At 39.1% G+C, this 22,746-nt stretch overlaps 1 protein-coding gene and 1 pseudogene across 1 annotated transcript; both read left to right on the top strand.

Moving 5' to 3' along the window:
• The first annotated feature begins 14,316 nt into the window (after positions 1 to 14,316).
• On the top strand, positions 14,317 to 16,492 carry LOC120108860 (annotated as a pseudogene).
• LOC120108861 (dnaJ homolog subfamily A member 1 homolog) lies at positions 16,237 to 20,111 on the top strand. The gene is made up of 4 exons (XM_039122591.1): positions 16,237 to 16,313; positions 19,784 to 19,823; positions 19,887 to 19,924; positions 19,994 to 20,111. The coding sequence occupies exons 1-4, from the start codon at positions 16,237 to 16,239 to the stop codon at positions 20,109 to 20,111; spliced, it is 273 nt and encodes a 90-aa protein (XP_038978519.1).
• The last annotated feature ends 2,635 nt before the right edge of the window (positions 20,112 to 22,746 follow it).

Here is a 22,746-nt window from a genome sequence, read left to right as displayed (position 1 = left end):
TGTGAACCCTTACGGTCAGTGAGCTTCCATGGAGGGCCTGTCATCCTATCTGGATGGGGACATAGGCAGGAGCAGCTCAGCTAGTTAAATCATCACCTCATCTTTCTTCAAAATTTACAGGTCTGGGGATATTTGTATGGCATTGGCCTTTTCTTATTCGCCAATGTGAAGCCATTGATACGTAACTTACCTTTCTGAGTTGAAGCAAAGAGCTGCATTGATGTGAACACATCAAGGCTTGTTCTTTGCAGTAACTTTGTTGCTTCCACTGTTAGGCCTCATGCAAACATTCAATATCTTGATCTGCAACAAGTGATAGACAACCATTTAACTGAACTTGTTTGTTTAGGAATTTGGGCTGCTGATTTTCGCCTGCATATTTATCTCTATGTTTCAAAGACTGCTACTTGGTTTGCTATATAGAAATTTAACTCATCCTTCTGTTATACTCCTCACTATAGTTCAGTTTCAACTTTCAACCTTAAAACTTCACTACTTGAATTCTAAATCTTGCACATTCTTTTTTCTTGTTTAATCATATTATATCAGCTGTAGTAATTGTTTTGTGATGTAGATGCTGGATCTATCCTGAATCATTCCCTGCAAATCATCAGAATCTGGTCCTATGAGTAAATACGGACGAGCATGCATTGCATATGCACAACATGCACATCCATTATGATGTTTCTGTTTAGTTTATTCCATTTGTTTATATAATGCCTGCTTGTTTTTTTATTCTGTTTCTTTATAGTTTGGGCCCAGTAGAAGGCGTGCTATTTGCGGACTATGGAAATGACCTTGGTTCAGGGCCCTACAGTGCGTGGTAACCCTATATTCAAATACTTTACCCCCTATTTTCATTTTCTATCATGCTTGTCCCATAAGCTACTGAAGAAAACAACATAAACTAGGCATGTGTTAAAAAGCACTGTTTCTGTGGGCTTTTAGATTTTTCATCTGCTGGGGAATACTTCATTTTTCGTCCTTTGCTTTTGTATTATGGTCTTAGCCACATCTTTTTTTCTGCCTTTTATGGTAGAAGAATTGTGTTTATTGTGTAAGATAACAATGTAGGTGTTATATGCAGGATGTTTCTAATTCATGTATTTGTGGTATTGTATCACACCAATCGGTGGCATTTTCAGGAGTGGTAATATTTTCTGTAACAATAACTAATGAAGGTAGTTCAAAAAAACAAGGCATAATATGAATAACGCTCATCACTTGATCTCATCATCCCGCTTCTTGTTGTTGCTTGATCAGGTGATCCAGCTGGAGCAAGGGGAAACCTGGGAATGGTCGTGGCTTTGGGGCTGGCATTCGTGTAGACTCGCCCTAGGGCCCCCTGCGGCCTAGAATATGGGTTTAATGACAAATTAGCAAGGAGGGTTCCACTTTGGAGTTGGATATCGCAACTAATTCATTCCTTTTCTCCTTGGCCCGTTGGATCTATGCTAAATTCTTTTTATGGTGTTAGTTTTTCTAGCGATCAGGTATCGGGTATCACATCTTCAGGAAAATAGATCGCATTTTTATTTTTTCTCCTCCTCCAGGGCTGTATGAGGACATGTTTTACAGTATATATCGCAGGCTTTCTTTCATTGGCCTTGTACGAGATGAAGCTGTTTTTATTGCAGAGTTTTGTTCTAGAGCAAGACATGAGAAGGTTTATAATGTATAGATAGATATTTCAAATTTTGGATCATGTACCTTACACAGCTCGCAATCATATTAAGATGAACTTAGAAAATTTTGGATCATATCCTGGGTGCTCTGCACATCTGGTAAAGTCATTGAGGAGCTGCCAAGCTCTATTTCCCTGATCGAAAGTTACCGTTTATGCTATGCTGGTGCTATGCATGTATTCCAAGAATTCTTTCATTTTCAGTAGTCCAAATTTTGAACTAGTCTAAGCTGAGGTTGTGGGCATGGCTCATTGAAGGATTGGCGTGCTGCAGGTAAGATGTGTATCTCCCAGGTTGTGGTTATATTACTGCAGTGTATGTTCTAGATTTGCGTGGAATTTATGCAATCACATCGATAATTACTCTAGATTTGTATGATCCCGATCTCAGCCGGGTTTAATTCCAGGCAGGGTAGGCTGGAAATGGTTTTGTTTAAGCATTGGCCTGGCCCTAAGCCCGGTGCGCCTGAGGCCTTAGAAGAGGGAGGAAACGTGAGAAGGGGGGAGATGAGGATTTGGTTTCGTTTTAGAAATTGGATAAATGTAAGCTATCCGTCAGAAGTCTTGAAGTGGCCGGAGGTTTAATCAGTTTAAAAGAGTTATATATAAATTGATTTGCGCATTCCTCGTTTGCGACTCTTCAGGGCTGGGAAAGTCAGCCCAAGCCCATGCTAAGCCATCCATAAGTTCTGAGCTTGTTCCGACTCTTCGGCATGTTTACAATAAAAGCGATTCGAGCTCTTCCGTAGCTTCGTAACATGGCGACGGCTAAGGTTGGTTAATATACAAGCAAGCGGTAATGCTTGTGCAGTTAGATCATGATTACCAGGTTATATGGTGGCTGCAACAGTCTTTGCCAAGTGGTTCACTGCATTTTCTACGTTTGATGGTATAAGTGCTATTGAACATGTTCTGTGGCTCTTAAAGAAAAGTGCTGGCTGAAGTCGTTGCCTGGTTATGAATGCTCTCAGCAGTAGAATTATCACCCACTATCCAACCAATCATATGATTAATACACCATTATAATATACATAGTCTATGAAAAAGAAACATGAGATGCACAGTCATAATGGAGGATCTGATTTGATGGGATAGAGCAAGCATGGAGCCAAAATCAGCATTTGCCTTCACACTTACTAAGTAATCAGCAGGTTGGTTGCTTCTCTTTAAACGTAGGAAGCATGGAAAACTGCAGAGAAGCTGAGCAGTGACGAATATGAGAAGCAAGGGATGACATTGGGGCTTCTGCATTCATAGAACAAGAAGGTTAGAATGACAATTCTGGCTTCTTGAGAAGTACAAATGAATGGCTACTCAAATTAGGATTTTGAGCTTAAAGATTCCAATTTGCAATACTTGTTAATCCACTGGATCACAGCTACTGAATCTCCTTCGATCCATAATCTTGTAAGATTGAGTTTGTTGAGGTTACCAAGAACTATCCCAGGATTAAGTGATGCCGAGACTGACTGAGCTACTGATGCCCACTACTGCAGATACATACATCCAATATATATCCTTCAACAATGCTTCACAAAATTTCAATGCTAACGTACGTAAAGCAAGGTAAACAATTTGATCAGCAGTACATTGTTTTCGATGAAAAATCCTATTGTCCTTGCATTCCATAAATCACTGCACCCAGTATATACTATTCCAGTTCTTTTCGAGCTCCCGATAAAGAAAGATAGTACAAGTGTATTAGAGTTTGCAGTGAGTGGAACTGAGCAATAGCAAGTCTTAGTCTTCTGATTCAAGCCAAACTTATGATGTTAAAAAGGCAGGCTGATCAAACACTGCGGTTGATGTCCTCCATTTTATGTTATGACAAATGTCACAACTAGCATTGTTCTGGTGCAATAGGCTCCTTTCTTCCAAAATCTCTTCACACCGTAGTCTGCCCAACTAACTTTCCACCAAAAATATTCAACCTGGGGGCAGGCGGCAGCCACTCATTTTCCACGCCCATTTATATTGGTGTTGATATCACAGTTCTACTCCTTTTGAATGATTTTATATGCATCTCTAACTTTCTTCGAGTAGCACCAATTGCAGACCAAATCCATTCTATTTTCGCATTTAAAACCTTGTCAAGAAATAGACCTAATCTTCTCACTGTATCAATGGAAAAAAGATGACTTAAAAGTTCACAATTCATGATCCAGCTTCTTTTGTTTAAAACGTTAAACAAATCTCAATTCATGCAATAATGCATGCAACGCCTCGCCGTGTGAGCTATCATGCTATGCCCTAGAGGCCATGAATTTCTCACCGTATTATTTGCTTGCCTCGAGGCAATGCTCTTGCAAGTTGGGCTCCAAAAGACTGACCAAAGTTCATCATTCTTTGTAACTAGGAATATTTAATACAAGATGGAGTGTCCATGTTGATAGTTCGCTCCATATGATGGTGAAATCTCAGCTAATTCATCCGTCCTATCAAATGACACTATTAAGAACCCAGATTATCTCATGAATTCAGGTCAATAATACTAATCAATCAATGGAGCTGATGCCCTAAATGCAATTCCAATATGCTGAATCACGTCTGGCAATCTGCATGCAATGCACCTGCCCCATGCGCCCTTGGCCCAAACATATTAGGTCCCACAAGTGATATCGTTAAAACTTTTTTCGGAATAATGATGGGAAAAGTCACCTCTCCATGCATGGTTAAGTAGAAACGTTTCTTGTCAACAAGCACTGACAAAAGAAGTACCAACTGATGTCCCATAGTTTTGTTGGTTTCCTGAAAGTCTTTTATCTTTTCAAAGACCGTACCTGTTCTTCATTTTGTTCAAGTTCGGCTATTTAACATGTTTATATGAATTCTAGGAACAATTTTTGAGAGGAGAATCCAGCTTTTGTTTAAAACTTTTAGATCCAAATTAATTTGATCATTTTGATCCGTACAATATCCATCCATATAATTTGCTTAGCAAAAGCGAGTACGTGGGAGTTTGATCAGTTCCATAGTAGAGTAGAATGAGAAGAACCTTCTGATAAAAAACTTCACCGTTGCTAGGCGTCAAAGAGATCATAGGGCCGCGGGCATAATGTTCTTTGAACATGCCCAGGCTTGCTTGCTTCTCCATAATTGGAGATAGAAGGTTGATCCCCACCATTGAAGCAGCGTGCTCGCAGGTTTTCTCTCAGTACAAACACCACCATCTCACTTCCAGAGAGGTCACAGACTTGTTGGGCCATTGCATTTAAGAACATGACAGTGTCAAAGGCCATGTTTGAAATGGCCTATGTGAATTATTTTATGAACTGATTGTGGATGTAAATGATATATAAATTCTAGTTGTTCCTTGGTTTTGGTTAGTCCATGTAGCTGTATTTCATTACCATCTCCAATGTTGTCATGGCTATCTTAAGTTACATCATAGATTTGTGACAAAGGGACTGCCATCACCTAGTTTTGGGGACCAGTCTAAGGGAAGGCATTATGGCATTCAAATCCTCTGAATTGTGCTTCTTCCATTTATTATGAATACTGGTCATGTGGAATGTTCGCAGCTCATGCCTTGAATGCATGCATGGTTGAATGGAACGACCGCCTTTGACATGGTTCACTTCAAAATTAATCACGTATGATGACCCCTATCTCATCCACAATCCTCGTAATCGTCAAACATGAGGAGTCGCGAAAAGCAATATGTAACTAATAATCTAAAGTAATTTATTATTATTATTATTATTTTTTAAGATATCTACTCGCGTAGTTATAACTCCGACCTATCATAAAGATGGTTCTAAGTTGCCAGCCCCATTAAAACACCTCAATAATTATGCATTTAAGTTGCAAGCATCCAAAAAAATTGACTGATTTGCCACCTACAACTTAAGTTGCATGGTCTGTAAATGGCTCCTAAGTCCAGATTACTTAATAAATCATCAAATGGTCAGATTACTTAATAAATACATTAGAATATGTGGTAAATGCCTTCGACGATGCCCTTAATAATCAAGAGCTAGAAAAACATAGGGAACGCCGGAAAAGAGGGGAAATCTTTGCTGCCCTCGATTGCTTGGTAGGCTTAAGTTCAACCATAGCCCATAGGCATAGGACACATGGGGCTTTGCTCTGACCAAGACCTCCACACAATGGGCCATGTTAGATCTTTCAATGGGGTCAAAACATATGGCTTTCTTAAGAACTATTAAATTCATCAAATCATTTGGTTTTTCATGATTCCATGAATTACCTTGGCGGAATTTTTCAGTATTTTATGCTGTAGTTTTGGCCAGTTCATCTATCCTGAATTGGAAGTAATTTATGATAAAATATCTGTTATGTTCTTAATAGAGGAAAAGATCTTATTCTATTTCTTATAAAACTTGAGGGTACTTTTTTAAAAAATTACTCTAATTTCTAGTCTGCGGAAATTAAATTTTTTTCATATCCCACATTTTTTTTTTTTACAAAATATAGAATCCTATTCTTTGAAAAACTACTCTCTTCTCTCTCTCTCTCTTCTCTCTCCTCTCTCTTTTCATTTCGAAACTCCAACCACGATATTAGATATTTCTCTCTTTTTTGTTGACCGCAACTTCTCTCCCCTTCGCTCTCCTCAAACAATCGAGTCGTAAAGGAGTTAGGCTTGCCGAATATTTAATGCTTGGCTGCGGACGGCGGAGTTGACAGTGGTCAGCAATGAATCAAATGGGATCAGATTTACGAGAGAGCTTGGCCAAGCTATGCAAGCATGGATTCTAATGAGCCAGCGGCCGGTGGAATTGACCTGATAGATTATTTGGTCGCGGTGGACCACTTCCACTTTAACTTCCATGGAGATTCAAACATAGAACAATTGCACTCTTTCCAAGCTTTAGGCCTTCTTGGAAAGGTGACTAGATTGCAAGATCTTTTCTTTTGAAGGCCAAATATGAAAAACCAGCCAATTAAATGTTTGACCTCCCACTACAATTTCTTTTTCAGTAGGATCTATGATAACTAGATGTGTGGGTCCTATATGGGGCTATTGCATGGCTCTTCCCTCTATGGTTAGGGTCAGACGTTATAGGGTTGGTTCAAGTACCACAATATTAGCCAGGTCCTGAATGAATACAAAAGCACCAAACACAAGGCCATGTGACGCTACATCTTGCAAGCATTTACTCCCTGGGGGTTGCTGCCAATTTTTCTTTGCTGAAGGTTATCTGAAAGTTGTTGCTTGATGACATTACCAGTCAGCAGTAAATAAACTCTATCAAAAGGTTGAGCTATGTTTAGAATTAACCTGAAACTTACTGGCACTTCGATGAAACGAGATCGGGAATACTATAGTTTCACCCCTATGGGGTTTTCTTGTTACTCTCATCATGGAGATACTCTCCTGCTGCCATGTCTGAACTACCAGTGTAAATAGTGGCAGCTGGTACATTTACAGCTATATACTTTCAGAATAACCACAAGACAGACATTAAATCTCACATCCTTTTATTTTGAGGGAAAGATTAGGCACATTAGTTCTTACATCAAAACATGTTTATCATGATCCTGTGACCACCAGCAGGTCATCAAAACTGCTATTCTTTGTGTCAATTTAAAGAGCAAACTAGCATGCGTTTGTAGACACCATAATGTAGGAATGTTTTTTTGTTTTTTGAGAAAAAATGCAGAAACTGTAAACCATAGCTCTCTCTCTCTCTCTCTCTCTCTCCCTCAGAGAGAGAAAACTGCGAACCTTTTTTCGAAATGCCACAATCAGATAATCATGTCGATTGATGCATGAAGACCTGTATAGATAGGTCATGCATCCACAGGCGTTGAAATTCCCTCAAAAAAAAAAAAAATCATGCCTCGTAGAGCTAATGTCAAATTTATCAACTCTTCCCCAGATTTTTTCCTCAAGACAGCTCCTTCAATCTTAGAGAGGCAAGTCACCTGAGTTCTGTAAATTGCACCCATGGAGAAAGGTTTTGTTTGGTGACAGACTGTAAAGAGGTCAACCAAGGGATGCTTTGTACGCTTTTGCGTTAGTTATGAGTCCTCCATTTTGGTCCATGGTTTTGTGCCAACGCCAACTTTTAATCGGTTTTAATTGAGAGTGAAAATGCCACGGGATGTTTGAACCAACTAATGCATATGCTACAGGGTACAACCTATTGAAAATATTTTGCTTTAAAATTGCTATATTTATATTTATTTGAACCAACGTTTTCTTTCCAAGATTCACAACTCTTCTGAAAAAAATGTCTCACAAAAAAATATTTTAAAGCATTTAAAATAACTAAATTTTAGGAGATAAAAAATTTAATTTTTTTAAATTAAAACTCCAACAGAACGCAAGCAAAGAAAAGCCTAGATGGCCAGATCATTCACAGGGCCACTGCTAGCTGGTTCTTGTGAAGGTAAAAGGAATATAAAGAGAATTCCACTCTCTAGACATCGCGGCATGTCTTTTGTACGCGATACCCTTTAGGTAGCAGTACTGGCTTTAGAGATTCGGGAATATCATGGAAAGTTTCAATTCAGCTGCGCCCAATTGGATTCATATATTAAAGGAGTGTGAGCACCCAAGCAAAGAGAAGCAAGGCCTGACTGGTCCGCTGTCTCCAATCATTCATGTGGCCATCCAACTCCACAACTAAACGGAAAAGAGAAAGCAAAAGCCATCCTCACCAAAAGCCATCTCCTCCTCCCCTAAAAATGTTACCTGTCCATCTCCTGTATATGGGGCCTCATATCCTTGATCAAGATTTACTTCAGAGAGTAGGAAACCTTTTTTGAATCAAGTCTACCTCAATGAACCATGTATCAAAATTAAAGGAAGCTAGGGAGTACTAGTGCAATAATTCCATTCTATATAGGCGGCCATGACCAATTTCCTCTAACTAAATGAGGAGAAGGAAGCCAAGGTTCCTCTCCCAAAAATGTCATTATGCCATCTAACACTAAGGTCACCATCCAAACATTCATGTTCGAGAGTAGGAAAAAACGATGCAGAGTTACAACTGAATTCCAATGAATCTCATAAATACAGTGTTTGCGAGACCAAATCAGCATGTGGCCAACCAACTGATGGAGAAACTACAACAAAAGCCATCATTCTCATACCCATTTTTCTCCTTTAACCTAAAGGTGCAGAAGACCATCTACCATCGGCCACCGTCCTAACATATATAACATACATTCTAGACTGTAAGAGAAAGAATGCTTGGATTCAACTCTTTTCGAATTATGTGAGCCTCCAAGCAATGCAGCGAGGCCTGGCATGTCAATGACTTCAATCATGCATGTGGCCTTGCGCATTAAGTAGAAAAAGAAAGCCAATAACCAATCTTCCAAAAATCCTTCTCCTCCTCCTCAAAATGTCACAAGATCATCTTCCATAGGCCCACTTAGATATAGCAATAGAACCCCCCCACCCTTCTCTCTCTCTCTCTCTCTCTCTCTCTCTCTCTCTCTCTCTCTGAGTATTTAGGATTCACAAGCGATGCCTAAATGAGTGATACGTACCCATGTAGAGAAAAGAACTACCTTCTCTCTACCTTTCCCCCCAGACGTTAAAAGATAATTTTCCATGGAGCTTCATTCAAACCAGCATTCAGTGGCTCTATTCCTCTCTCTCTCTCTGTGTGTGTGCGCGCACAGCACGCACTTGTAACCACAGTCTCCCTCAGTCATCAATGTAGTGAAGCATATTATATTATGTACTCCCTTCTTCTCTCTCCCCACTGTTCTAATTTATTGCTCTACTGTTGGTATGCTTGTTTATTCCTTCAACCTTGTGTGTCGGTTGGGCATGGTACCCTTCAAGTCGATTACTTCTCTAGCTTCTGTAGCCCCAGAGAGCATTAGAACTGTTAGCATTCCAATACTCGCGCTACCCAACGAAGCAGTGCCCACTTTAGATATGTTGTTCCTGTCTCAGCTCTCCAATGGACCCTAGGTTAGGATTGGGGCTTTGTGCTTCATGCTTTGTGCCGTTTATTGGTGACTGGACGGTGCAGCTTTGGCTTTGCACCATCACGCCATGATGGGGAAGGCTAATGGTGTCTTTACCTATGTAGGTTGATGCATGTAGAACAGAACCTTTGGAAGGAAAGTCTTAACAGGAAAGGAGATGATTTAGTTAAAAAGCCAACAAATGAAAAGTAACAATTTTGTGAAACGAAAAACATATTGAAATTAAAACACTCCACTGAGTAGAAAAAATTCAGCACTCAATCAACACATAACTGTGGCAGCTTAAAGTCATCGTTTCCATGCTTTTTCGTGATTTCTGGCGTTCATCCAAATATATATGTTTTAGCCACTCCTAAGTTTAATAGTCAAAAACTTAAAACTATATCTGAAGGCTTCCGTGTTCAACCTCTTGGTGATTGTATACTTTTGGGAAATTGGGACCTGCTGTAAGGGCCTCATTATCTTCATAATGTAAGTCTATGAGGTTATTGACAATGATAGATCATGCAGTCATTACATGACAAATTCTTGTGAGATTTTGTACACAGTGAAAACTTTGTCAGAATTATGAAAACTTATACGGGATAAAAGAATGGGAGTAGTAGATAAATTTTCTAATGATTACAAAAAGCGATAGGTTTATTAAGTTCATGTGAGAATGATTATGATACGACAAAGAAATGTACTTCAAATTATTAGGTCAAATTTAGTCGCAAAAGTTTTGCAATTATAATGTATTTCTAATCAAAGATTGTTATCTCTGTAATTACACACACTTACTGTGTCTGTCATCAGAACTAGCTTTGTGATCATACACACCATGCGCATTTGTTATTAGATTATGTCAATGACCCATCAGGTATCTCCTACTTACCAAACTAAATCTAATCTCTCTACTTCTCTCTCTCTCTCTATCTCTTATCACTCAGCAAACAGAAGGAACTTCAGAAGCCTGGTGCGTGGACGTGAGCTAGGTAACACCTTAGATGAAGAATTAGGAAATATAACTCGACGGGAGAGTGTGACTGTCTGTTTCTCCACGAGAGAATAACTTTGTAACGACATCCGTCGCTTCCATGAACTGTGGGATGAGCCCTCCCACCCAAAACGTTTGGCTAGCTGCAAATTTATAATTAATCATCCAGCTGTTATGTCCCCGACCATCAATCGCCATTGCATCATAATGGGTGATGTTAGTAAAAACAATGATGCGCCTAAATTCGTCGGTTTGTGACCGACTAAACCAGCCGATTTAGACCGGCTGATTAGACTAGCCGATCAGACCAATCGACCATTAATGATGACCAAGCCTAGCAACAAGCCACATGTTTACGATTCAAAGCATATTAAAAATGATGAAAGGGGATATATACAACCATGCACTTATGAGGTAGGTTATAGGATGGTATTTGATGCAGCATTGTCGTGGGAGAAGTGACTGCAACGGTGATGAGTCAACCCGGAATGATTGTGGCTGCTGTAAATAGAGCGATAGAGGAAGAGGGAGAAAGAAGAGGAGGAGAATGAGAGAGGAAAATAGGTAGAGAGGAAGAGAGAAGAGGGAGAAGAGGAGAGGAGGAAAAGAGCAGGAGAAACGTGGGAAAATTGTTAAACCTTCATTAAAATCCTAATCATGAAAATAGTCCCTTATAATAAACACAATTAACATAAAACCTCCTTACACAGAAATAATTCCTAATAAACTCACAAATAACACAAATAATCCCTAAAATACAAACAAGCCCAGAATAAACATAAAATAAATATGCAAATAAAATGGTGGCTTAACTGATGTCCCCATTATTATTACTCTTCTGCATGTTGAGAAGTTATTATACGTCCAACGGTTACAATTTGCCCATTTTTGTCGAGCAGTAGTTCTGTACCTACTCTCCTCAGTATACAAGATCCAAGGAACCTTTAGGTATTTTTTTTCTCTCTTTTTACTCCATGATATATATGCTTCTCTCAAATCTTCACTGCTCTTCAAAAATTTGGCCCGACTTAGACATCGGACGGTTCTCCGCCAATCTAACAACTTTGGTGTTTCTCTCTTGTTTGCAAGTCAGTGATCTTCACTCCGAGCAGATTAGTTCGAGCAGACCAAAACTGAGCAAAATTGACCGCTCGTCGTTTGCCAGCTCATCCAACTCTGTTAGATCAGATTTTGATGGCAACAAACAGTACCCATGGTACCCTTGTTCCTAAGAATAATGTTCTTACATCATTAACAATCCATGCAAGCACAATAGTTCTACTTCCATGTGAGTCCTATACATACTATATGCTAAAAGTCTACCTTGATTAATGGTGTTGTATCTTCAAAATAGAGGTGTTTAACTTTTAGGATCACCAAAGGGATGGCCTGGATCAATCGATGTTATTTAATTTAGTCACAAAGTGAAACATGGCTGGTAGGTGATTTCTTTTTTGAGTAAATTACAAAAATTCCATTGAGGTCTATATTTATTACACTTATATCCAATAGTTTGTAAAATATATACTTATACCTAGTTAAATTAACGACGTTAGTGAATCCGTTTATCTCAGTAAAAAATCAAAATTGCCCTTGAGTGATTAATAAATTACAAAAAAATTTTGAGATTAGGGATAAAATATACCGACATCCAATAGTTTGAAAAACCTACGCTTATCCTCCTGCGATTTATTTTTATCCAACACTTTAACCCATAACTTAACATAATATTAGCCAAATCATTAACTTAGATGGGATCTAAATACCATATTAGAAACAAATTAAAAATGACCAAACTAGCCTTAAGTGATATAACATCTATCTAAGTAGGAGAACAACCATGAGGCGCCATAGTTTTGGAGTTTGATCTTGAATGAATCATTAGAAAAGAACTATGTTGCCAAGAAAAAGCAATTTAGATCTCTTGAGTAAGTGGATGCCTTTAAAATTTTTTGTTGCAGGGACTAGTATCAAGAGCTTGTTGCTTGAGCTAATCTGTTCATGTCCAAGCCAAGCCGTAGAATCTCAACTGATGCACTCTTCAAAAAGAAGAGTGCTCACACCACGTATTGATTGAATTCTTTTGATGATAGGTTGCCAGAGATATCATAATTCTATATTTATACATAGAAATTCTCATCCACAATGACAATGTTAAAGAATTATTTCACAGTAGTAGACAAGTAGAACTCGAAATCAGCAAATGATATAACAGCATCTTCAATCTTTGTGATGTGGTGGGCGGAGAAGCAAGAACAAAATCTGATCAGAAAGGATGTTCATTGCTAAATGCTGGTTGAGAATTAAGGATGCTCGTCGTCGGATGTTAGATGAGAAGGAAGCCTGTCATCAGTTGCTCGTTGGGAAGGGACGCTCATAGTGGGGGTGGCAAAGCGAGAAAGAAATTCTAGTCACTCAATCTCGAAGAGAAGAAAACTCTTAAGGATGAAAAACTTTAAAGAGATCGGAGAGTCGGAAAAGTAAAAGAGGGAATATTATTTTCTTATATAGATAATTTTGACTTTTTACAATAGATGGTTTCACTAATGCTGTCAATTTAATCGAGTGTAACTGTAGATTTTACAAAATAATGGTAATAAGTGTAATAAACGTAAGTCTTAGGAGGTTTTCTTGTAAAGTTATTTTAGTCATTTTAAAAAATTTTTCTGATATAACACTTGAGTTCCATTAAAAGTTAACGGTTTGACTGATATTCTGTTAAGTTATAGATTAAAGTGTTGAATAAAAATAATTTCAAAAAAGTATGTGTAAGATTTTCATATTATTGGATATAAATATAATTTATTTTTAATTTTAGAGAGATTTTGTGATTTATTTATTTATTTTTTATTTATCCCATAGATAAGATGGCGCTTTGTTAATGTTTGACATGGGAGCGTACTGCTGACTAAATGGAAACGAGTAAAGTAGAGCCGAGCCGAGCCGCGAGTTGGAGCCGAAGCGATGCTGTGAACAATAGGAGCGGACAAAAGGCTGCAGAGTAGATAAGACAAAACGAGCGGGCTATGATAGGGCTCGTATGGAGCCGAGCCGATCGGAGCCCACTCGGCAAAGCAAATGCCGGGTTGGCTAGCAACCGATTCCCCTCCCTAAGCATACGAGGGAACCGTCTTTATCTTCCTATATATAATAAATATATTGTTACTATTACAACTATTATATGTAAGTCTATACTTCTTACTCCAAGCGTTTGATAAGGCAGACAACATGAAAACCTATCCTCTAGCCTTGTCTTCGGCTTATTCTCACATTCTCTCTCTATATATATTATATACCTTTTTGTTTCTATATTGCTGTTGGTTGGTATGGGAGTTTATGTGTAAGGTTTTTCGCATGCTGAGAGAATTTTCCTTTTCATTTATTTGTTGTATATTTCACGTCATTCCATAAGAAAGTCTTTGTCCTTACGAGTCCCAATGTTATCTCATTCTCTACTGTAGTCTATCCTCCACTTTACTCCATTGTTTTTACTCATCATCTTCCCACTGCCAACTTTCCTTTCTCTTTTTGTCAGCCAGGTGATCTCTCCCCCTCCCCTCCCCCTGTGTGTGTGTGCAGTGGTTCCTTTGTTACATTTGTAGCGATTTTTTTTACGCTTTACACTTTTGGGTTCTTATTTTTTGGTGCTCTAACCTTCTCCCTCCCTCCCTGCCTCTCTCACATCTATCTGTCTCACCATCCACATCCCCTCCTCCCCTTCCACACCAAAGCTCCAACCATGGCGGATCCCTACACCAATTTCTTCAAAGGTCACTTCAATTATTCCCCCTTCTCCTCTTCCAGCTCGTCACCCCCTCCCCCTCCTCTCCCCACCCACCACTTCTACACCAACTACGCCAATTACACCACGCCTCACCTCCACAACCGTCCACCTCCCCTCCCCTCAGAGAGGCTCTCCCCCTCCTCAGCCTCAGCCCCTCAAAAGAGGAGGACGCCTCCTGCAGCGCCTTTGAGGAAGGTGAGCATGAGAAGAACAAAGGGAAAAGGTGATGAAGATAATGATGAGGAGGGGGGATGTGACTGTGGCCCTTAACATAGGCCTCCCCCAGCCCCAGTGCAGCTGATCTCATCTCCAGGGTCTCCTCCACCTCAGTGCATGAAGACAAAGAGGTGGAAGATGGTGGTGGTGGTGGTGGTGAGACTATTCCTCTAGAGTACCCTACTATAGGGAGGCTCACCAAGGGCCAGTATTGGGATCCCCACCCCTTCCCAAATTCTCATTGGCCCCACTCAGTTCTCTTGCCCTGTGTGCTGCAAGACCTTCAATAGATACAACAACATGCAGGTGAGGTCATCTTCTTCCCTTTTTTCCTTGGTTCTATATATTTATGATCTAATTTTGAGTTTAGAGGTGTCATCTTTTCCCTATTTTCTGCATGGTAGAAGGAGGTGTGCGAGGGGGTGGGATGCATAAGGTTGTGTGTCTGGTCCAAATTAACTGAGGCTCAGATCAGTAGTACATCTCCTTTTTATGTGATTGAACCACACAGAGTCGGCAGTGTTCTCAAATGCTTGGTGTTGGCAGTACTTATGGAGTTTGTGTTTGTTGGGCTTTGGCCCAGTGGGAAGGGGGATACTGAAAAGGTCTTCAGCTCTTTCAGGCTGATCAGATGGCTTCCAAAGGAACAGAACCCTCTGTAAATCTTCTGCACTCTCCACCAACTGTTCTGACCCCCCCAAACCACCAGTCCACATGAAACACTTTCGCATAGATTTCTCTCTTTTTTTTAAAAAAAAACGACAACCAGATATCCTCTCTCTCTCTCTCTCTCATGGATATTCTCTTCAGTCAATTTTCTTCCATACTATCTTACATTGCATGTGAGTCCTTGCTGCTTTCAAAATCTTGACTGACAGAATCCAGTAGCAACAGTTCTCGTTCAGCAAAACAAAATTAAAGGATAAGCTAGCGAATCTCTTACCATCATAACGTACTAACAAGAAACTGGAGATCATATCCGACCTTCTCTCTCCCTTTTTTTTTTTAAAATTGAACAATCCAACCTTCTCATATTGATAGAGTGGCATGTACTTAGTTTCACAGCCTCTGAACCTCCAACAGAAGTAGTTCTTTTCTAAACTTTGTTTCTAGTTGGGTGCAGCACTAACCATAGATTGCATCTTCTTCATGCAATAGTTAATAATAACATTGATTCTTAACATCGCCTTTTCTTTTGTGGGTGCAACAATAGATGCACATGTGGGGGCATGGATCACAGTATCGGAAGGGGCCGGAGTCGCTGAGAGGCAGCCAACCGACGCGATGTTGAGGCTGCCATGTTACTGCTGCGCGCCGGGGTGCAGGAACACATCGACCACCCAAGATCCAAGCCACTCAAGGACTTCAGGACCCTCCAGACCCACTACAAAAGGAAGCATGGGATCAAGCCCTTCATGTGCCGCAAGTGTGGCAAGGCCTTTGCCCGTCCGTGGGGACTGGCGGACCCACGAGAAGAACTGCGGCAAGCTCTGGTACTGCGTCTGTGGCTCCGACTTCAAGCACAAAAGGTCTCTCAAGGACCATATCAAGGCCTTCGGCCATGGACATGCAACCTATGGGATCGACTGCCTCGAGGAGGACGACGAGCCCTCATCCGAGATCGAGCAAGACTGCGATCATCACCACCACTCACGGTAAATGGGGAAGGAGATAGGAGGATGCGTGCATGGGTGGGGTGGGAATTTGCTATTGGGGTTTAAGATCTTAGCTGATCAGTTAGCTCTATCATGTGTAACAACTCTTCAACTCTTTGATGTCCCATTGACTTAGGAGGTCCCCTCCTCTTTTTCTTTTCTTTTTTGTTCCAATGGATCTAAGACTTAGACGCACATACAACAAGCAAAAGTAGGAGCATCTCTTGTGATTTCTTTTGGTAAATGATGTTTGGATGAGAGGATAGATGCCTTCATTATTTCTTTCATCCAATTTTTAAGCTGCTTGGTTTCATGGAGTGGGGTAGAGGTGCTTAGTGTTAAAAAGGAACTAGTAAACATATTGTCTTGTTTAGAGATTGAAAGTTTAGGACTTCTTTAGCTAATCAGAGTTATCATCGTTCTTTTGCATCTTTTTATTCTAATTTAGTATCTTTAATCTTTTTCTACTGGCTTCTTACCATTAAATTTGGTGATATTAGCAAAGATGAGTAAAGATTCTTCTACCATGATAATCTCCTTTCCTCTATATCATTGTTTCTTATTTTTAACTTATTTTAACATGTCCTTTAAACTTGCAACTTTCTTTGTAAAGAGGAGTTCTTTTCTTTTTTTCCTTCTTCCTATTTATGAGAATGGAACCAAATACAACTGTGTGAAGCCCATCTCTGGTAAATGCAATTCCTTTTGGTTAAAGGGAACATATTTGGTTAAAAGGAAAGGATTTGTTCAGTATCAAAAAAGGGAATGGATTTGTTTGTTTGGAAATTAAGAAAACGGAATGATATGATGAACAAATTATGAATTATGTTTTATTTCATGATGATATCAGAATCTCATGTCTCTTTAGTGATCTATTAGTTATTCTCTTCCACTAATTAGACAATGATTACAGCCTAAAAAGGACTTAAAGGTATGATGCTTGCTTGTTCTTCTCGGCCACTTTAAACTTAAGCTTTAGACTTTTTTTTTTTTTCATTAAGTTTCAGCTTGCAACCTCTTGGACATCCAACTAACTTGGTCACATTCTTTTCCTCTTCATATAAAATACGCTGTTCAGAACCCTGCAACCTTGCTGGATGCTTCGCTATTTCTATTCCTCTTGAATACTTTGTTCTTCAAATACTTTGTTATGCTCAGGTTCATTCCTAGTACTTAATATACCAATATTCGATGCCAGAAGGAGAAAGAAAGTGTTATTTATTCATGCACCATAAGACTCTTGGTCTTAGCCTTTCTTCCCATGCTTTCCAGCCTTCTCCCACAAAGAAAACCCTTTGGCTTCTCTCTGTATGTTCTGCCTCATAAAGGAAGAGAAGATGGGCGGCGATACAGAGAAGAGGTCCCAAGGCCAGTTCCTAAGAAGCAGAGATTTTTATCCTCGCCGTCAGGGGCCGCGAAGTCTTTCGCCAACTCGTAGTCCATCAGTCTTCGCCTATGATGCATCATAACAAAAAAAAGAGACAAACTAAGCATAATTCTTGGATGGGCTTTTCAAACTCCTGCACGCACTCAGCTTTGCTTGGTGGATTTGATGCTTTGTGCTTTGGGTTGGGATGGTGGATGTTTTGTTCCGATGGATGGAACATATACCATGAAATATTAAAAATCAAATGATTAGCTTTCTTGGAGGATAAATAGATATTATAATGAAGGATATATTATAATGGTAGTTCATAAATGGTTCTCAGAAGGTTGGAAGGTGTGATCCCTGAGAAGGAATGGATCATTGTGGCAGGTTTTTGCTCCATGAGTACACAGACAGAGAGAGAGACAGAGAGAGAGAGAGAGAGAGAGAGAGCAGTCAACAAAAGGCTTTTCGAAGGGTCATATCAACCACAATCTATCCATCACTGACTGTAGACTCATTATGTGTCTTAGAGCAAGCCACCAAAATGACTTTGGGTCCGCACTTTCCTGATCTTACTTAAACTTCATACGCTAGCTCTTTTGTCCTCTACTCCTCTTTTACTGTCTTTTTTTACTATTTTTTATTTCTTGTCGATATTTCTATCGTGGTGTACGTAGAACAAAAGAACTCATGATGTGAGAGTCCGGCTGCTACCACACGTTGTTATTTCCTTAGAACGGCAGTTTTAGTGACACATGTAACATTAGTGATAGTAAAAGTTGGAGGAAGAGAATATATATCATATTTATTAAAAGAGAACTTCTAGATGCACACTTATTAAAGATGAAAAAATAAAATTTAAGAGAATCCTCAGCTTAAAGCTGATCTGATACATATCTAGAACGCGTTGATCAACTAAGTGAAGAAAATGTGCATTAACTAAGATAATTCGGTCAACCGCTTATGCTGTCTGTCTTTTTCTACGTAAAAATTAGCTTCCAATGGAAAATAATAAACTTGATGTCTCAAACATGATAGCTGAATCGGATTTCTTGAACAAGAAAACTGGTGTTCAAAAATATTTCTCGATGGAAATGAAAATTAATTGAACAATCCGAAAACATGAGCAAATTTAACGGGCAATGCTTTAACTTAGCAGGTGCAAGAAATGAGTAGCTTAGATATTTTTAGAAAAAAACTCATTTATTTATTCTATAGTTTTCACGTACATGGTATGTTGAAGTCTGATTGAAAGCAGGAAGGATGTGTTTTGGAACATGACGCCTTGTCCATTAAGACCAGAAATTGTTGAAGAAAGTAGGATAAGAGCTAATGTCAAGAAGATGAAGGATTGAAGACCAGATGGCTCTAGCAAATTGACAGTGAGCAAGATATGATCCAAATATTTCCAAGGTCTCAGTGCAAAACATGCTGTAGCTTTCCAATCAATAACCATTTTTTTTTACATTGCAGAAAAAGCTACCTTTCCCGACTTTTAGCTGCCGACGCTAGATAGAAACGTTGGTAATTTTGGCTAAGCGTCAAAATTTGCTGACGCTTCCAAGAAGTGTTGGTAGGTACGGGCCTAAGACGACGCTTATAAGTGTCGTGAGAGGCTTAAACCTAAAACGATACTTATAAGCGTCGTCGGAGGCCACCGCACACGTCGGGCAAAGGCCTAGCTTGGGTCGACGCTTCTAAATATCGGCGGAAGCCCAACACACTTTAGACTCCACTGATGCTATATAATAAGCATCGGTAGAGTCACCAGAAAAAATATCGGACTTAGACGACACTAAAAAGCGTCATTGGAAACCAAAATATCTTCCAAACGCTGATATCACCAACGACGCTTTAGAAAGCATCGTCAGAAGTCCATCTCCCCCTTTTTTTTTTCTTTTTTTCTTTCCTAATGATGCTTTAGAAAGTGTCGTCAGAGGTCATTATCCCCCTCCCCCCTCCTCGCTGCAAATCCCTAACCCCTCCAGCCGCCCCCTTCGCTTCTCTCTCTATCGCTCGCCCCCTCCCCCTTCCTCTCTACAAATCCCTAACCCCTCCAGCCGCCCCCTCCCCTTCTCTCTCCGTCACTCGCCCCCTCCTCTCTCCCAATCCCTAACCCCTCCAGCCGCCCCCTCGCTTTCTCTCTCCGTCGTTCGCCTCTCGCAAGCTCGCCATGAAGTAGCGTCGAGGCCAAGTTCAAGCAAATCTCTAAAGCCTACGATGTCCATCTCTCTCTCTCTCTTCGAGCCATTGCTTCTTTTTTTCTTGGTCATTCTTGAAATTAGGTTTTGAGCGACATGCAGAAGAGAGCGATCTACAACTAGTATGCACGTGCTCGGTTTCGAGGAGGCATTTTTGGGGAGGATATCTTCTCTGCATTTGGTGGAGGGAGCATGGGAGGGGAGGTGTCCATAGATCTAGCGACGTTGCTTTGCAACCTCGAGGATCTGTACAAGGGGACGACGAAGAAGATAAAAATCTCGAGGGATGTTATGGATTCCAATGGGTGAGTCGAGTTGCCCAAAATTCTTTGCTTCTATATGTCTTTGCTAATTTATTTCTGTGTTTCTTTCTATTTTCTATTATTGATGTGTTAATTCTCTTATACTTTTTGTTCCTCTCTGTGTTATTGGCAGAGTTGAGCTTCTGCTTTGCATCTCAGGTGAGTTTCTTTTGATGATTAACTTTTATTTATTTTTTCTTTTTTCTGAGATATACATTTATTTGGCAGATATATATTTAAATTTTTATACTTCTCAGGCTTATATCATTTATGGAAAGCAGAAGCACTGATGACCCAGATGAGGTATTGAGACAGAATCACCAAATGTTCGCTGCTGTTCATGGAGGAAGGTTTGAACAGGGAGCATAATTTTTAAGAGCTTGCTAAAAGAAAATATTTTTAATTTTTTTTTTCAAAAAAACATAATTTTAACGATGCTTTAAAGCGTAGTTAAAAAAACAACAGATACTTAGTGTTGGCTTTTAACGACGCTTTTAAGCGTCGCTAAAAACCGACTATTTAGCCCCGCTTTTCAAGAGCATCGACAAAATTTTTTTTCACTCCCACCTACCCGATACTTTTGCAACGCTTTAGACAATGTCGATGGAAAATTGTTTGATGCTTATAAGTGTCGGCATAGGTTTTAAAAAAGCATTGGAAGAGGCAAGTTTTTTTTGTAGTGTTTAATATGGTAATTTTGTATGGTAAGTTCGGCCTATTCTTACATTAATAAGTTAATTACTCCACCTTTCTTCAGCAACTTCACTCCTTGAGAACCTTGACCTTAATTGTTTTCTAGAATTAAATTTCAATAGGGAAAATTTTTTTTACAAGTGATATTAGATATATTGGTTCCCTCTTTTTTTCCCAAGATATAGCTTAGCTCAAATTATGCAATGCGCGTGCCGATGCTCTTGTTGTGACGGTTGTTATTATTAGTGAATTACCTAGTAAGAGATATATATTATTCTATAATCAAGAAGGCTCAGTTACTCAGAACATGGGATGTTGGAATCACAAAAGCAGACACTAGGATCTCCCTTATTTTGGTATTGTTGTTACTGTCATTGTTTAGCCAGACAGCTTGATGCCCAAATACAAAAATGGAGGTTCATAAAAATAAAGTGCATCTATCCCAATAATCACATGCTCGAGACTGATAATATTACATGCACATACTCTTTGATATATGCATGTACGCTTATATATAATATCAGAAATCACTTTTGTTTCCAAAATGAAGTTGATCATAATCACCCACTCAAATGAAACAAAAAAAAGAAAAAAGAAAATGTTCATCCTTGAATTTTTAAGGTGGGCAAAATCCCTTCATGCAAATCCATGCTAATCTCCAAATATATGTAACCACAATCACCTATTCTATCAAGATTAAAGAATCTTTATTCAAAACCATGCTTATTGTCAAAATTTAGCGATCCTTTTCTTCTTTTCTTTCTTTATTTCCAATTCTTTTTCAAGCCACAAACTAAATTCACTAACATATTCATCAAGAAAACAAGAAAAGGGAAAAGGAGTGGGAGAAAACCAAGAACTCGTTTGGTTCATGGGAAAAGGAATGGAAAAAGTTAGGTCTACAGAAAAATGGAGAGATGCCTTATGTTTAGTTGGAGTTTTCAAGGAAGAGAGATAAAAAGTAGCTTTTCCATGAGAATAAAATTTTCATATTTCATTAAAAAAAATTCATATGGGACATGGAAAAATCCAATTCTAACCAGATGGATATTCATGTAAAGAAACATCCGTATGGGATATATTTTTTTTCTCAAAAATGCCACTCAGCTTTTAGATAGAATAGGATAATTATATTTTCTTTTTTTAAAGTTATAACATATATTTTACACAACGTTTCTAGAAAATTAGATGCTAGATCAAACATAAGCTACTATGCAATATATTATTTTTTCATGGTCAACAAAACATGCAAAAACTACTTTTTCAGGCATTATATATCTAGACATTAACGTTTTAGAAAAAAATTCAATTAGAAAAAATTCTTTCTATGAGCCAAACGAGTTCCAGGAGATGTTAAAAGAAATTATTTACGGGGCGAGCATCAAAAGATAGTAGTCTTAAACAAACTATATATTTTTGAATAAAATTGAAAGAAATATACATAAGGGCAGTTCGAATTTTTTGGACTCTTACCTACATTCCTTCCCCTCGTCCTCACATCTGTTGAAAAATTGGAAGGAAGAGTGGCACCATTTTCAAAACGCTAAAACCTTGGCTATAAGTGGAGACTTTCAAGAGGGGTCTCTTTTTAACTTCTTCAAGTGTGCAAGCTCCATCCAATATAAAAAAATGAAGCAATGTTCGCAAGGAATTGTTAACAAGATGGAGAAGATAAGAGGGAATGTGGGAATTACTAGAGAATTGCCCACATGGGGACATCAGAACTCGCTGTCTCCTTGTCTGCTTAAAATCCCAAGGCCTCCCTCCCTCTCTCTCTCTCTCTCTCTCTCTCTCTCTCTCTCTCTCTCTCTCTCTCTCTCTCTCTCTCTCTCTCTCTCTCTCTCTCTCTCTATATATATATATATATATATATATATATATATATATATATATCTTGGTGCCATGTTCATGGCCTTGCAATGGTGTTAGTGACGTTGCCGAAGAAACCA

The sequence above is a fragment of the Phoenix dactylifera genome, unplaced genomic scaffold (genome assembly GCF_009389715.1).
Source record: "Phoenix dactylifera cultivar Barhee BC4 unplaced genomic scaffold, palm_55x_up_171113_PBpolish2nd_filt_p 001594F, whole genome shotgun sequence".
In the NCBI taxonomy this organism is placed as follows: Eukaryota; Viridiplantae; Streptophyta; class Magnoliopsida; order Arecales; family Arecaceae; genus Phoenix; species Phoenix dactylifera.
Note: the sequence above shows the minus strand (reverse complement) of the source record. Positions and strands in the feature narration are given on the sequence as shown.

What these genes read in the sequence shown, in the direction of transcription:
- LOC120108861 (XM_039122591.1), top strand. Translation starts at nt 16,237, where the DNA reads ATGGGGAAGGAGATAGGAGGATGCGTGCATGGGTGGGGTGGGAATTTG. An exon ending in AAATCTCTAAAGCCTACGAT is followed by an intron (nt 19,824 to 19,886) that starts GTCCATCTCTCT and finishes TCTTGAAATTAG; the next exon opens with GTTTTGAGCGACATGCAGAA. An exon ending in AAGAGAGCGATCTACAACTA is followed by an intron (nt 19,925 to 19,993) that starts GTATGCACGTGC and finishes TGGTGGAGGGAG; the next exon opens with CATGGGAGGGGAGGTGTCCA.